Here is a 14,930-nt window from a genome sequence, read left to right as displayed (position 1 = left end):
CATTTATTCGTTATTTTGAGCTCTTGGAAGTAATAATACATAGAGCCAGGAAGAGCAAGCTACTATTTATATGGTCCTTGTAAATCGGAAAAAGCCCTGCTATGGTGAACATCGATGGGAAAAACTCGCGTTAAGCCGAACGTAAAATATTTGCGTCGAGGAAAAAAAATATTTTAGGCTTAAATTATTTTTTTTTGCGTCGATGCTAGCAAAAGCGACATAAGACCCAAAAGTGTGTCAGTATGGTATAATGTTTAATGCGAGTTTGTCGCGAAGTAAAAAGAGGGAGTGGGAGAGGGGGTTGAAAATACGTCATCAAAATTTGTAATTTTCTCCACTTCAGCGCCGCCGAGTGAGGCGTTTTAGAACGTATGTCTACGGGAAAATAAATCGATGAGAGAAAATCGCGGCAGACCATAGGCTAAATATAAAGTTGCTAGTACTATTCCAACTAGTAGTTTATGTAGTCTATTGTGAGACTAGCTTTCAGTAAATATTTTAACGGGCGCGAAGGTAGAGTTGACACACTTTTGGGTCTTATGTCACTTTTGATGCTAGCCATTTTGAAAAATTAAAATGAAGGAAAAAATCAAGGTTCTTATAAGCACCATAGATATAAGAAATGTATATAAAGGTCTAGATAGATTTCGGGGCGTCTAAGCCTAACGGAATTGACACCTAGCAGACACCGAGGAAGGCACGTGACCAAGAGCGCGAGCTTTCTTAGCATTTTAGTTCTAAGTGCTTGACCTTTCCGCAGGCCGTAATCATTAGACACCATCTGTTGGTGACTTTTAGTATAATTTTTAAGCAGGAGACAATAGCTCTCGCGATGATAGCACGAGCTTTCTTACCGATAGATAGCGCCTTATAAGGATAGCCTGCAGAAATTACGCGTTTCTGCTAGCTGTCACTTCCGTATTCACTCCCTTTGAAATATTTTATCTAGACCTTTATATACGTTTCCTATATCTATGATAAGCACTAAAGACGTGGTAAAATATGACGTATTTAAAGTGAATGACGTACCTACATGCGATTGGCTAACTTTGATCTTTCGCACTACAGCGGATGACTGTACTCAGGGCCGTGCTTAGAGGTCTCGCACTTGTAGGTGTTCAGCGCGACACTCGTTTTTATATTGGCTTCAATGCAAAAACTATTCTAAAAATAATATTCCGCTAGGGGCGCTCAAACCATACCGATATCTTTTGCTCATAGGTTAACATAGAAATTTCAACGAATGGGTTGGCCGCTGTAACGCGAACAGCGCGTGATCAAAGTTGGCCGTGTTTTGACCATAGAAATGAGACTATATCCACGATCGGATTGGGGGGAGATGAACCAGCTAGAAGGCCGCCATTAGAGTGAAACCCGCATATCCGCGCCATCTAACAAATAATTGAAACTTATATGATCACATGGCATAACGTCGTAAGCAACGTCGCCTGTTTTGTTGATGTTCTTTGATCTGTTTTCGACATTTATAAAAAAGACAGATTTGTTATTTCAACGACATTATATAAATTATTAAAACAACTATGAAAATCATTACGTTCGCAAGAATCTAAATTACAGTTTTACAATTTACTGGCCTTGTAATAAAATAAGCTTGGAAAGCTTATGTCTAATCATAGCCGTGCAGAGGTATCCTGGGGCTCGGGGTCAAACTTACTCGCGGGCCCCTTCGATTTGCACCCCCCCTTGAGCTTCTTCGATGGGCCCTACAGCTACGGGCCCCTCTCGTGGGCCCTTTTCGCCCGGGCCCCGGAGATTTTGCCCCCGGCCCCCCCTCTCTGCACGGCCCTGTGTCTAATTGCTCTCCCTCTCATTTCCAGGTTTTTGTCTCTATAAATTTTGTTCAGGCGAGCTTTGGAACATAACATAATTAGATTTCTAATTAAACTATATTGCGATGGTGGTTCATCCCAAATTCAACGTCAAACATAAGGTCTTGAAGTTCGCTGAAAATAATTTCTATGAGCATTTTTAATTTTTTTTATACGATTGTAACGTGTGTGACAATACAGTCCGCTCATCCATCTGATTAACCAGGGACGGCCACGCCAACGGGGAGATACGTGGGAACAGAGGTGGAGGGATTGGTGGTTGTCCTCTCACGGCCATCCACAAACTCTGCCTCCCAGACGCTTGGGAACACACGAAAAATTGGCTTTGATTAGTAGCTTGCTCGTGGGTGAGGCTTGTGTTCGTTGCCCTAGTTAAGAAGCCCATGGCGGTCACGTGACTATCTCGCCTCGTGATCTGTGACGTGAATTCAATGTCATGGTGGCCGTTTCAAGGCGGGGCTTAGCTATGACGTATGCCTACGACGTTTGAAATAACTGGTGACTTTACCGGGGAGTCGGGGTTTGTAATTCATAAGGGCGGAGGCGCACTTAGAGTTGTTAGCTCTGATCCAATGGTCCTATCTCCACCTCCGACTTCGGTCAGGCTCGGGCTGGAAACTGAGTTTCGACTCAGGCTAACGGAGAGGGTCCAGCCAAACTGGCCGCCTTGGCGGATTGGGTAGCCTGCTGTGGGGTGGCGGGCCTCAGTATGAGGGCACGGTGGACCTGTTTCCCGGCCTTTTGGAGCCCACCATGATCTCCGGTTCCAGCTGTGCCGGGTTATGTGGACCGCTGTGTGCCCGTAAATCCCCTTTAGGAGCTCTCTCCAAAGGGTTTGACTCTTTACCTACGTAGGTAGGGTAGTGTCCGTACGGGGTCAAAATTAAGTCGGGGTCGGGGTTAAACTATCCCCGAAAAAATTAAGTCGGGGTCGGGGTTAAACTATCCCCGAAAAAATTAAGTCGGGGTCGGGGTTTAGCGGTCGGGGTCGGAGTCGGGGTCAAGGTTAAGCTATCCCTGATAAAAATAGTTTGGATAAGGTAAGGCCAGTAGGGCAGGCCACCGCCTAAAACATCTATACTGGCTTATTTATAACTAAATGAACCAAATAATTTCGTGGAAAAAGGTTTATAGTAAAAAATTACCAAATAAAAATTATATATTATTTATAGCAGACTTACAACTGGCAAGTTACAGTATTAAAAAAAATGATCCCAAATAACCGATTGCTTAGGCATTTAAAAAAAATATGACTTGCTTTTTAAAGTGACTAAACGATGACTCCGACGAGACTGGACTCACTGGAGAGTGGAGAGGCGACTCGCCAAATTCAACTAAAACGAATTACAAGTTCACAACTTCCAAAGGTCGCCTTTTATAATAAGGCTATTCTCATTACGCGAAAAACATGAGGCGAGGGAGAGAAAGTCAAATATAAAAACAAACGTATATAGGTGAATAAATAGGCTCCAATTCAAAAGCTCAAACTTCAAACATACATTCCCGAATATTAACCCCGAAAATAACACCCCCGACTTTATTTTTGATCCTCGGTACCGGGGTCGGGGTCGGGGAAAAATGTCGGGGTTTTTCGGGGTCCGGGTCGGGGTTGGAGTCGGGGTCCCCGTACGAACACTACGGTAGGGTGTCGGCTGGAGTTGCAATAACATCCACTCTTACTCTCACTGCTGTGTGCGAAGTGGGGATTGGTTCACCCGTTGCTGCACCTTCTGCTGGGTTGAGTGGCTTGCGTCTAAGGTGTGACCATCAGTAGCAGGGTACTACTACTCATGCTGGATTTGTCACCTGTCCGGGCTTGGGGACGCTGGAATATGATGATCGGCCTCCGGTGGTATGGCCCCTGTTGCTAGGTACACCGTGCTCTAAATTCGGACACACTGCCTACGACGTTTGTCTGTCGAAATTGTCAGATCGGTTTCAAAAAAATTCAGAGCGCTGAAGATTAATAAATGGAACAAGAGTTTATTGATCCGAGCACGCAAATCGAACCTCAAAAGTCGATCGAGGCTGTTGTGTCTAATTAACCATGTACATATAATGACTTTTGTAAATCCAGGAAGGTTAATTTTCATCCTCCTATGGTTTTTCCTTCCATGCAGGATATCACTCTCTCAAATTTCAATGATACCATGTTTCACACGGAACATACAATAGTCGATTCAAAAATAGAATATTATTATAATCCTTGTTCTATTGAAAAGGTTACAATGGAAACAAAATCACATAATCGCGAAGCACGCACTAAACTATATTGTTAAAGGGACAAACTGTCGTTTGAAATAATTTGTCCTGGATTTACCACGTGGTAGCAGTTATGACTAATAATATTCTGGAAACAATCGCGGGAACTGGTTAATTTTCAACGCCGGTGTGCCCCTTTAAAACTAACGACGAATTCCACGCGTTTTCGTAACGGAGTTGGAAGTGACGTAATTTACGTCATATCCCGTAAACAAGGTTTTATTTACGAAAATATTTTTGGCATACTTTGAGTATGCTGAAATGAGCCAATGCCACACCAGTGCCAAAGGAAGGTTCTACAAACGACCCTGAAGAAAATGGGCATATATCGCTGTTATCGCACCTCCTATATAAAGGTGATTGAACATGTGGTCACCACCCACCTTGAATCTCACAGCACTCTGACGCCTGCTCAGCACGGTTTCCGCTGTGGTTACGCTGCAGAAATGAAACTTCTCTTTTGTGTTGAGAGTGATTCTCAAATAGACGTGCTTTTCCTCGATTTCATAAAAGCTTTCGACCTTAGCCCCCACCAACTTATCCTGACAAAGCTTTCTAGGCAGTGACGTAGCTGATGGTCCGCTGGACCCACGGCGCGGGGGAGGGGGGCTCACCAGGAAAAATTGAGATTTTTGCGGTGGTGTCTCTGAGTTCTCAGCTACGCCACTGTTTCTAGGCACGGCGTGAGTGACCCTACCCTAATGTGTATATCTTAGTGACTGGAAGAACGTGTATTTCGAGTGGTTTGAATGGTACCGCGTTATCTCCGGCCTTCCTCTGGGGTGTGTCTTCAGGCTTCTTCTCTTCACAATTGTTAAGCCCGCATTTGCAGTCGCCAATGTAGGCTCTGTCCCTAACAGCCTTTCCCTTTACTCCCGAGAGTTATCTCGTTGTTTTGGGACTTCGCTGCTGGGGAAGGTAGGGTAGGCTCGCGTCGTCCACCTTCGGAATACTCCGAAAGTGGCTATCTCTGACCGGAAGGGTTAAGAGAGGGTTAAGTTACCGGTGATGCTTACTATGGCACCACAGTGAGTCCGATAAGATTTCTAGGTGGGCTTTCTTCTCCAGCCAATTAGGTTGGAGACCGATAGCGTCATCCGAGGGGCAGGCTATATAAGGGACGTCGGGAGACTGGACAAATGCTCTTGGGTTCCAGAGTTCAAAAAAGTTAGTCAAATCTTTTTATTTTCTTAGAAACCATGCCTTGTAACAATTGGTAAATATATATACATATATTATTATAAATAAAAAACTATTTTACAGTTTGACTTTCGTACATGGTTTAAACATAAGCCGACATTTTCCAGGCTTGACACAATAAACATGTACGTCCATGAATTTGGCAACGTGGTAGTGTAGATGCTTTCTATTTATGCCGACGGCGTTGCTCTGTCTCGAGCGATATGATTTTTGAATGATCATATCAGTCATCAGACTCATTTGGATCATATTTCGTCTTGGAGCTCTCGCTGGAAGCTTTAACTTAACTCTAAGAAATTTAAAGTCCTCAGCTTGTACCGTCCGAGAACCACATCCACTACTAGGTAAGAGGTTGCTAGGGGTGCCCTTAAACACGTAAACTGAGTTGAAGTATCTTGGGGTTACTCTCACTCCCACACTCTTCTAAGATGTACATATCTCGAAGATTGTTTCTAAGGTTCATAGATTACTAGGATTCATCGGTTGGCGTCTTCGCGGCTGCACCTTAGCTTCAAATCCCTCAGCCATTCGCACCTATGTAATGCCTGTCCTCCTCGGTCTAGTCCCCGCACACGAAAGCAGATAAGCACAATTTGGAAGTGGTTCAGAGGAAAAGCGTTTGATTTGACACCTGTATTCGATACTCGTGGTAAGTGAACATCACGCGGGTACTAAAAAACGTAAAACTGGCTCACCCACGTATCGCACCATCGTATAAAATGCCATATGACCATCAACTCTGTTATCCACAAAGCAAATGGGGCACTGTCTCCTATTACCCACGCAATCTCGTCTTGGTTCGAAAAGAGATGCTCCTTCCTTTTAAGGAGACCAACCTCAGGCGTAACACATTTGTTCCCTATTCAGTCCGCAATTGTAATTAATTCCCAGACCATCAAAAATACCTGTCGAACCGCGCAAAACTAACACGATAACTAAATCAATATATATTTTAGAGCTCCTTTATGTTAAAAATCAATTAAAACTTGGTAAGTGATGCCAGAGCGCAAAAATTAAATTTTTCTATTGGGACCAAAAATTTCCTTGTTTTCCAAAAACCTTTCCAATTAACATAAAAATTACATAAGCAACCCTAGGAAATAGTAGTTTTCATGGTTTTCAAAATAATTATCCCGGTAGATCCCTAGTATAGAAAATAAAGCGCCATCAATAGTTCCAATTTCGAACTATATAACCATAATTCATTATTAATATTGTTTGATTTTTCAGTTTCTAGCCGTAATAAGTCTAAAATGCCAGATCTTGTGAATTTTTAATAGCTACGCTTTAAAATCATCCCTACCTCAAATTTCCCTAGATTTCGGCAATTTTTCGGTTTAGATGTGGGAATAGATTTGCGGTGCTTCTGCATAGCGCTTTCCACACAGCAGCTCGCTCGTTTAACTGCCTAGTTTATAAATTAAACGTAATAGGCACTTAAATAAAACATCTACAAGGAAATCGTCAAGAAGTAATATCTCCGAGAGCCAGGACCTACAAGTTACAGTTTATATAGTGCTTGTTGAAATAATGAAACCTTTCACCTATAAATAGGACGTAGTGTTTTTCCTAAGCCTTAAAATGTAAAAAAAAAATACACTTAATTTGTTGCCTACCGTACATGTGAAAAGTTTTCATTATTGCAACAAGCACTATATATACAGTGAATATCAGGGTGTGGCTCATAGAAATATTACTTTCTGGTGATTTCTTGAAATATGTTTTATTGAATCGCCTACTTAAGCTATAATTTATAATTAAAATTAATTCCCCTTATTCCTGAAATAATATTAAAAGATTAGACGGACGCCATTAGGGAGTGGGCATTTTATTATAATTTATAGGGTGTATAAACATAAAAAAGCAGTTGCTATTCCCGCACACTGTAGTTGGCAGTGATATAGCCAGGATTTGGTTTCGTTAAGCGGGGGGGGGGACAATAACTACGCCACTGCTAGTTGGATGTTTTCGCTTGTCCTGGGATTTCAAGGTAGAGTAACCCTTCGACGTCATCTTACTCCAATTCTGCCCTGACGAATGGTAAGCTTGAAATCTGTTCTTACCATGCTGGGTACACGAGGACAGTTGGTAAATTTGCTCTTACTGTGCTTTCGTTGCCTCATGGAAATGCGGACTGTGAACGCATCTTCAGTCAAGTTAATTTAACAAAAACCAAGACTCGTAATAAACTGGCAACTACTACTCTAGACGGAACTCTATTAAGTGGTCAATGTGTGGCTGAAGCTGGAGGCTGCGTAAAATTTGAACCTACTCAAGATATGTTTAAAAGATTTAAAGTTGAAATGTACAAATTTAAAAATATTGGCGAAAATGTTGACAATTGCGAAGTTATGCTAGGTGATGTGTAAAAAAAGCTTCAAGCTTTTAAGTGATAAAATAACATAATTGTGATATTGTATAAGTACAAACGTTTAAAATCAAATGTGATATTTACAAAAATATGTAATGTACCTGAAAATATGAGTAAATAAATATTCCAAAAGATAAAAACTTATTTTACTAACTAGTAACTTGGTAATAGTTCTAAAAAACAAAAAACATGAATGTGGCCTATAATATGGCAATATATAAATTTAAAATTTGCGCCAAAATAACGGCCAACTATGAACAATTGCTACCACGCTATAACCTGTAATCGAAGTTGGCCGTACTTGTGTACTATAATGTTCTAGAAAGTACGATAATTTTTGGGCTTCGATACTATAATTTCAATTTTGGGAGTTGGCAACGCTGGGTCTGTGCAACTTTAGCCAGAAGCCTGCAAACTGTGTATGTTATTTTATGATCAATTCTGTTTTGCTAACAATGTAGTGCCTGTGGAACACATCTTCACGAGCGGCAGTGGATTAAATAATTATTTATGATTAGGTTTTTATTTAGTAAAATAATTCAATAAACAAAAATGATTTTTACGTAATAATAACGTCAACATCATTCAATCGACAACAATAATTCTTAAAACAATACCTTTATAATCGAAACCAAACCTCTCATTGACAACTCAATTACCAATTTACTAAGACAGGTAAAAATACAAGTGTTGTCCCAATTTCTCGGGGAACAAACCATCCTAGAAAATGCTATAAAAGGTGCATACAGTCCTTGCTGTTAATTACAACTCGTAATACGTTGGTTACTCGTAATCTAAAATTATTATCTAAGATGGTCGTAATGTTCAGTTTTTGGCTCGTCACAATTTTGAGCGTCACATTCGTGGCGGTAGATGCTGGCGCTCAAAGTTGTGACCCGGAGACGCAAAAATCGGCCGAAGAATTTGTCGGAGATTACTGCAAGACGATAAGTATGAAATTTTCTTATTTAAATTATCACGAATAACCAACAATGAATTCCGGCATCTGAGAATGCGCGACTGCATTGGTTCCCAACCCCGCCCTCGTATACTTGGTAGCGAAAGTTCGTATGTTTTTCACATTTTTGTGATACAATTTTAACTTGTACTAACAGGAAACTATAGAGGTATACATTTGGAATGTCTAAGGTTCCATTGGGACGGTGATACTAAAGTGCGTCGAGAAAAAGGCGGGTCTTAACTACGTCAAGTGTTAGCCCCGTTTTCAATTACGATAAATTTCAGGCTTTTCGCTTTTGCTTTTATGACGGGCTTTTATTTCAAAAGAAGCCTATATCAAATCCATTTAGATATCTGCTTCTCGTGACAAAAAAGCCGATAGAGAAGCTTCTCGCGGTTGGTTTTGACGCAAAAGCGCGATTTTTGTTAAAAACAAGTTGGCAAGCCAAAATATACCTCTCCTCGGAAGAGTTTTTAATTTTCAGTGAAACGTAACTATATCCGTGGTTCTGCTGTAGAACGCTCACCTGTCGTTCAAGAGGGCTCGGGTTCGAATCCCGGCCGATTAAAAAATTATACTACACCCAATGACAAAAAGAAGGCGCTTTTGGAAAAACCTTTTCCCTGATTCTAAGAAACTGCGTACGCAGTGATTACCCTTTGCCCCGAAAATGCGAACGCGTTCGCAGCCCGGACAGACCCACAGACCGACACGGTGGTTGTATAACCCCTCCTAGGGTACAAAGTCCCCTCGGAGAGGTAAAAATTGTGATTGAAAATGGGGTTTAAGACGTTAGACGATATTTCAAATTCATTGGCTCGAGGTTTGACGCGAAAAGAATGCGTCGTCATGGTAACACATAGGGGATCTTCCCGCGCAAAAAAATAGGCTTTTAAAACAATGGATTTAAAAACCTCAATTTGTTATCGTACTTAATATTTTAAATTAATTATAATGTTCTTCGCGAAAGAAGTGTAGTGATACCTAATTTCAGGTATTTGTATGGTTATAAAAGAGATAATCTTGTAAGCTAATAATAATAACCATGACTAGGCTTAATGACGAGTTTTCGTCGAATTAGGGTAGCGAGGCGCGAGAGTTTTTCTCGTGAGTTTTCCCGCTTTAAGACCCGCCCATTTATACGAGCTTCATCACGGCCGTAAAAATCTTCCTTAGACATTCCAAGTGTATACCTATATAGTTTCCTGGTACTAATAAACATTAAAATATATTCCAACGGCTTCCTAGCTTCGGAAGGTTTTGGAATTTGGGGGGTAGGAAAAAAGGGGAAAATTTCGTGCCGGCATGTCTGCCAGCCTCAGCTCTTCGCGACTTTACTTGTCTCTGAGGTCATTTCTACCGTTTCACACGTCTATGATGATTTATTCAATTAATAATTTGTATTTAAATTTAACGAGTTCCAAGTAATAGCTAAAGTTAAAAGTGAGTACCTAGATGGTGCAAAGTTCTTCATCCCTAAATAACGTCGAATTTCTTAGTAGCAGCGACGGTTAACAATCCCATTTATTTATCTGGGCGAGTGCGAAGGTAACACAAATAGCGGCCATGTTTGAAAAACAGGATTTGGTCCACTGTCTCTTAAACATGGCAGCACCATATGATACCTTCGCACTTGCACAGTCGCATTTACGCCTATTTTTCCCGATAGAGGGATGGTAAAAACTTTCGCGCTTGCTAAAAAAATTCAGTGGCATCGAAACCTCCCTATATTCATTATTTGAAGATCTTACCAAAAATGTATTTATATATACCATAAGTCTATAATATTTTTCTAAACGTATGTAACTTTGGGGAATATTTTGCTGAGAGCTAGTAACGGCGTGACGTCACCACAAGAAGAAAATCTCCCCCTAGCGAGGTGCTGTCGAAGGCTACGTACGTGTGACGCGTTAGAAAGCGGACGCAAAACCGCGACGAAGCCCGTAATGCAGACTAACTTGTGAATAGCTCTCAGTAAAACCTTTGTATGTCAAGAAAAAGAAGTGTCACACTTATGTAACAATACTATACATTTATGGTTTGAGTTATCTTTCATTTTTCCACATTTTTCTACAACGCTTCATAAATTCTAGTAGGTTACATATCCATTTTTAGATATATAGAGATAAAATAAATAGACACTGGCAGGACAACGTCTGCCGGGTTCTGCCAGTCCTTTATAATCGACGGTTGTTAAGATCCTTAATAAGCAAATCAAACTTTAACTTCAAGCTAGGTTTCACAAAAGCTGCTGTCACCGACAGGAGTCGGTAGAAACTCAAGTTACTCTTATTTTAAGCAATTGCTTACCGCTATATTTATGCTTACGTTTTGTGATTAATAAGCAGACGAAAATACGCTCTGAAGTACGCGAGAGTGGTACCAAAGATTAACGTTATTGTCCCACATTCTTAGGTACCTGAATGCCGATTTGAAAAACCTTTAGTTACTTATTTATTAATATTTTTCCTTAAGACAAGTTCAAGACTGATCGGCAAAAGTCCTTCACCTATAAGGAGTGCATATCTGGGCAGCTTCAGGTAGGTCATCGAAACCAATGAGACAGAACTAACGTCGTAAGTTGGAGATGACGCCACACAACATTAGGGAACTGTCTCGCCTCCATTAATAACGGCGCTCGACTCACGCTCGGTGGCTCGTGGCAATAAACACGTAAAAATGAGCGTGCACCGCGTGCCGTACCCCTAGTTTTGTGTGTCGCTATCTTCAGCGTAGTCCGAATAGAAATCTTCTTCATGGTTTTATTATTAAAAATATACTAACAAATAATAACTTAACCACATTTTTTACACTTGGAAAACAGTTTTCACACCTAGATTATACCAAAAGTAAATAATATTTGTTTAAAGTTAGAAGTATTCATCTAGTTAGGTTTTCATCGATAACTTAGCTCCAAAAACACGTATCTAAAAAAATGCAAAATAATTATTTAAATTTTAAAATATATTATTACTCAAAGCTTTTTAAAATTAAAAACGAAGTATAAAATCATGTTTCGAAAAACTTCGAAAAACTGAATTAACTAAAGTCGAGTTAACTGGTTTTGAAACCAAAGTCGTGCCAATATATAATATAAAAATCAATTACACTTCTTAGGGATATTTAATTGAGTAAATACCATATTGACTAGACGCCATTGTTTTAGAAACTTAGTATTTAGCAATTCACTATTTTTTATCCCAATTTATTTTTGAAAAAGCATTATCAACATACTTATCCGTCAAAAGATATATTATAAACTACTGATTATACTATTCTACCTCTTTTATAGCGTTTTCCATTTCACTGCTCTCGAGCACTCTAGATCGCTCTGATCAATATTTTATGTTCCATTTGCGTGCTCGAATCTTCTAAGATCAAGTTTCGCGTGTTCCATTTCCCGCTACGAGATCGTCTAAGACCGATCTGCCGATTTCGACAGATCAACGGTCCGAGATCGAGATCGCAGCCAATTTTTGCGTGCTCCTTTTAGATTTCTTCGCAAAATGGCAGACCAAGACGCTATAATTCGAAATAAAATTCCATGTTCCACAATTTGCATCGCCCATCAGCGTTCCTACCGAGAGAATCGCGAAATATTTATATCCAAATACAAAACACGTGCGGAAAATGTCAGATACCGGCATTCCGTCGTCTGTTCTCCTGTTTTTAATAGAAGTGAGGCCATTGGAATTTTAATTTGCCTTTAGATTATTCAATAATAATTGTATTGGAATAAAAATGAAAGTGTAATGACTTAATTAATTTAAATAGGAAGTTCGCCTTAATGTTTTTGCATATCTAGTTTGTGTGAAGGTTTAAACAGATAATAAATTTAGAAATGCTTAGTCAAAACGGAAATAAAGGTGTAAGCTAAGAACGCTAGGCCTAACGTCGTCCGCTAATATTGGTCACGCGTTTAGTATTTGGATAGAAATCTTTCCAATTCTTGACACTACGGCGCTATACAAGCGGCGCTGCCGTAAAAGCAGAAAGCACGCCATTAGGTTTCGGGTCCAGTAATTATTCGTCCAAGATTAGAGCTTGGTGTGTATTCTCAAATAAGCAAAGCTTAATAATAATTGTTTGCAGACATACGCCGCGGATTGCGTTCCGGATGCAAAGGATCAGAACGATTACGAAAACGCATTGTGCAATTTGGACGGCACCCCCAAGGCATCAACTGAGCATTCGGAGGTACGGTGTAGTACTACGAGTACTTAGAGTACTGTACTAATCAAAACAAATTGGGTCATTTCTAGGAGACGAAAGCCGCTCTTTGTTGCGTAGCTAATAAAGTCCGAAAAATTGACCAAAGGAAAAGAGATAAACTTATCAACGATTGCAAGAAGTTTTCAAACTCCTTTTTCAAATAATAAATATACAGGGAATCGAAAATGTTAAACAGCACATTATTATCTATTATAACATAAATAACAATAAATATGACTTTGAAAATTATTGTTGGATTTTATTAAGTGGTTCATTAGATGAATCAAGAAGGTATTTATTTACACTTGAATTTTTCCCTGGTACTAGATGAGGGAAGGAAAAACGTCATCCGCTGTGGTTTCCATACCGTCAGAAGACGAAAGTATTAGGGAACCAATGATATGCCGGGATGATGTGATTGACATATAAGGGGAGGAGCAAAATGACCGAAAGTGAGACGGATAACGATAGTTATTCTGCTTGAGCAATAATAAATACATTCTTGGTTAAATAGAAGGGGAAATTCACTTGAAAATCATGATAAAGTTACAGAACATTTAATTTGAAGTTTCATTTAAATCAAGGAATACCTCTGCGTAATCCTTGATTTAAATGAAACTTCAAATTATATAAATTCCTGCGTAATAATAAAAATAAATTATCAACAGAACATTTAATTTATCATTAAAATCGTCATTCAATCATTCCACGAAGAATTTAATAAATATTTTATGATATACCATCACTTTTAGTGTTTTAGACGATAAATAAAAAAATCACTCGGAAAATACTGAATTATAGCTTTAAAAAGAGGAATTATAGTAATTAATTTTAGTTCAATATAATTATTTTAAATACCATTTGATCATTTTAATTGGGATTAAATAAATTCAAACACTTTTTAATAACGTAAATGATACTTAATGATAAGTATATGCTCTGAATCAGTTTCTGTTAATTTAATCATTAGGATTACAGTGAATCGGACTAATATTTTAATAACGGCAAATTCAGGACTCAACCCATTTATAATCTCCATTGAAATATCCGCTTTTGCGTTTAATGAACCCGATGAGTTCAATATTCTTTAAAGTAACAAGAGGTGGCCGATTTTACAACCAACAGGTGTCAATTTATAAATTAATTATCTCAAAACGAGTGTTCCATTTAACCCATCCGGCATTTACATCGAAGACGGATTTGCTATAAAAGACCCGTGAGCACCCGACAGAAAATAAACCAACCTACAAGACAATAACGCAGTTACGTCGATCTCCTAAGTACCTTTATAAACTAAAGCCATGTCTGTCCAAATGGGACTCTGTTTTCTGACGTTGCTGGTCACCGTTTACGGTCAGATGGGCAGCGGTATGGGCAAGGATTCAAAACCCCTGGACACTTGTAGCGGCGACAAGACGGCCAAAGAAGCTGGCACGAAAATGGTTCAAAACTTCTGCAAGGCCGATAGTAAGTAAAGCCAAGATGATATTATCCCTTCTGATACAAACAGAAGTATATTACATATCTATTCTTGTACAAGAAGAAGTATTGTACATATCTCTTCTGAAAGAAGCAGAAGTATATTACATATTTCCTCTTGTACAAGCAGAAGTGTATTACATATTTCCTCTTGTACAAGCAGAAGTGTATTACATATTTCCTCTTGTACAAGCAGAAGTGTATTACATATTTCCTCTTGTACAAGCAGAAGTGTATTACATATTTCCTCTTGTACAAGCAGAAGTGTATTACATATTTCCTCTTGTACAAGCAGAAGTGTATTACATATTTCCTCTTGTACAAGCAGAAGTGTATTACATATTTCCTCTTGTACAAGCAGAAGTGTATTACATATTTCCTCTTGTACAAGCAGAAGTGTATTACATATTTCCTCTTGTACAAGCAGAAGTGTATTACATATTTCCTCTTGTACAAGCAGAAGTGTATTACATATTTCCTCTTGTACAAGCAGAAGTGTATTACATATTTCCTCTTGTACAAGCAGAAGTGTATTACATATTTCCTCTTGTACAAGCAGAAGTGTATTACATATTTCCTCTTGTACAAGCAGAAG

General features: G+C 39.2%; 1 protein-coding gene across 1 annotated transcript; it reads left to right on the top strand.

Moving 5' to 3' along the window:
- Positions 1-8,377: 8,377 nt before the first annotated feature.
- On the top strand, positions 8,378-13,105 carry LOC149962080 (uncharacterized). Its single transcript, XM_090164358.1, has 4 exons — positions 8,378-8,634; positions 11,120-11,184; positions 12,737-12,841; positions 12,907-13,105. The coding sequence occupies exons 1-4, from the start codon at positions 8,496-8,498 to the stop codon at positions 13,018-13,020; spliced, it is 423 nt and encodes a 140-aa protein (XP_090020484.1). The 5' UTR covers positions 8,378-8,495; the 3' UTR covers positions 13,021-13,105.
- The last annotated feature ends 1,825 nt before the right edge of the window (positions 13,106-14,930 follow it).

This window comes from Leiobunum rupestre, chromosome 1, assembly GCF_980474605.1.
Source record: "Leiobunum rupestre chromosome 1, qqLeiRupe1.1.hap1, whole genome shotgun sequence".
Taxonomy (NCBI): domain Eukaryota; kingdom Metazoa; phylum Arthropoda; class Arachnida; order Opiliones; family Sclerosomatidae; genus Leiobunum; species Leiobunum rupestre.
This window is presented reverse-complemented; position numbering and strand designations above follow the sequence as displayed.

What these genes read in the sequence shown, in the direction of transcription:
- LOC149962080 (XM_090164358.1), top strand. Translation starts at nt 8,496, where the DNA reads ATGGTCGTAATGTTCAGTTTTTGGCTCGTCACAATTTTGAGCGTCACA. An exon ending in AGATTACTGCAAGACGATAA is followed by an intron (nt 8,635 to 11,119) that starts GTATGAAATTTT and finishes TTTTTCCTTAAG; the next exon opens with ACAAGTTCAAGACTGATCGG. An exon ending in GCATATCTGGGCAGCTTCAG is followed by an intron (nt 11,185 to 12,736) that starts GTAGGTCATCGA and finishes AATTGTTTGCAG; the next exon opens with ACATACGCCGCGGATTGCGT.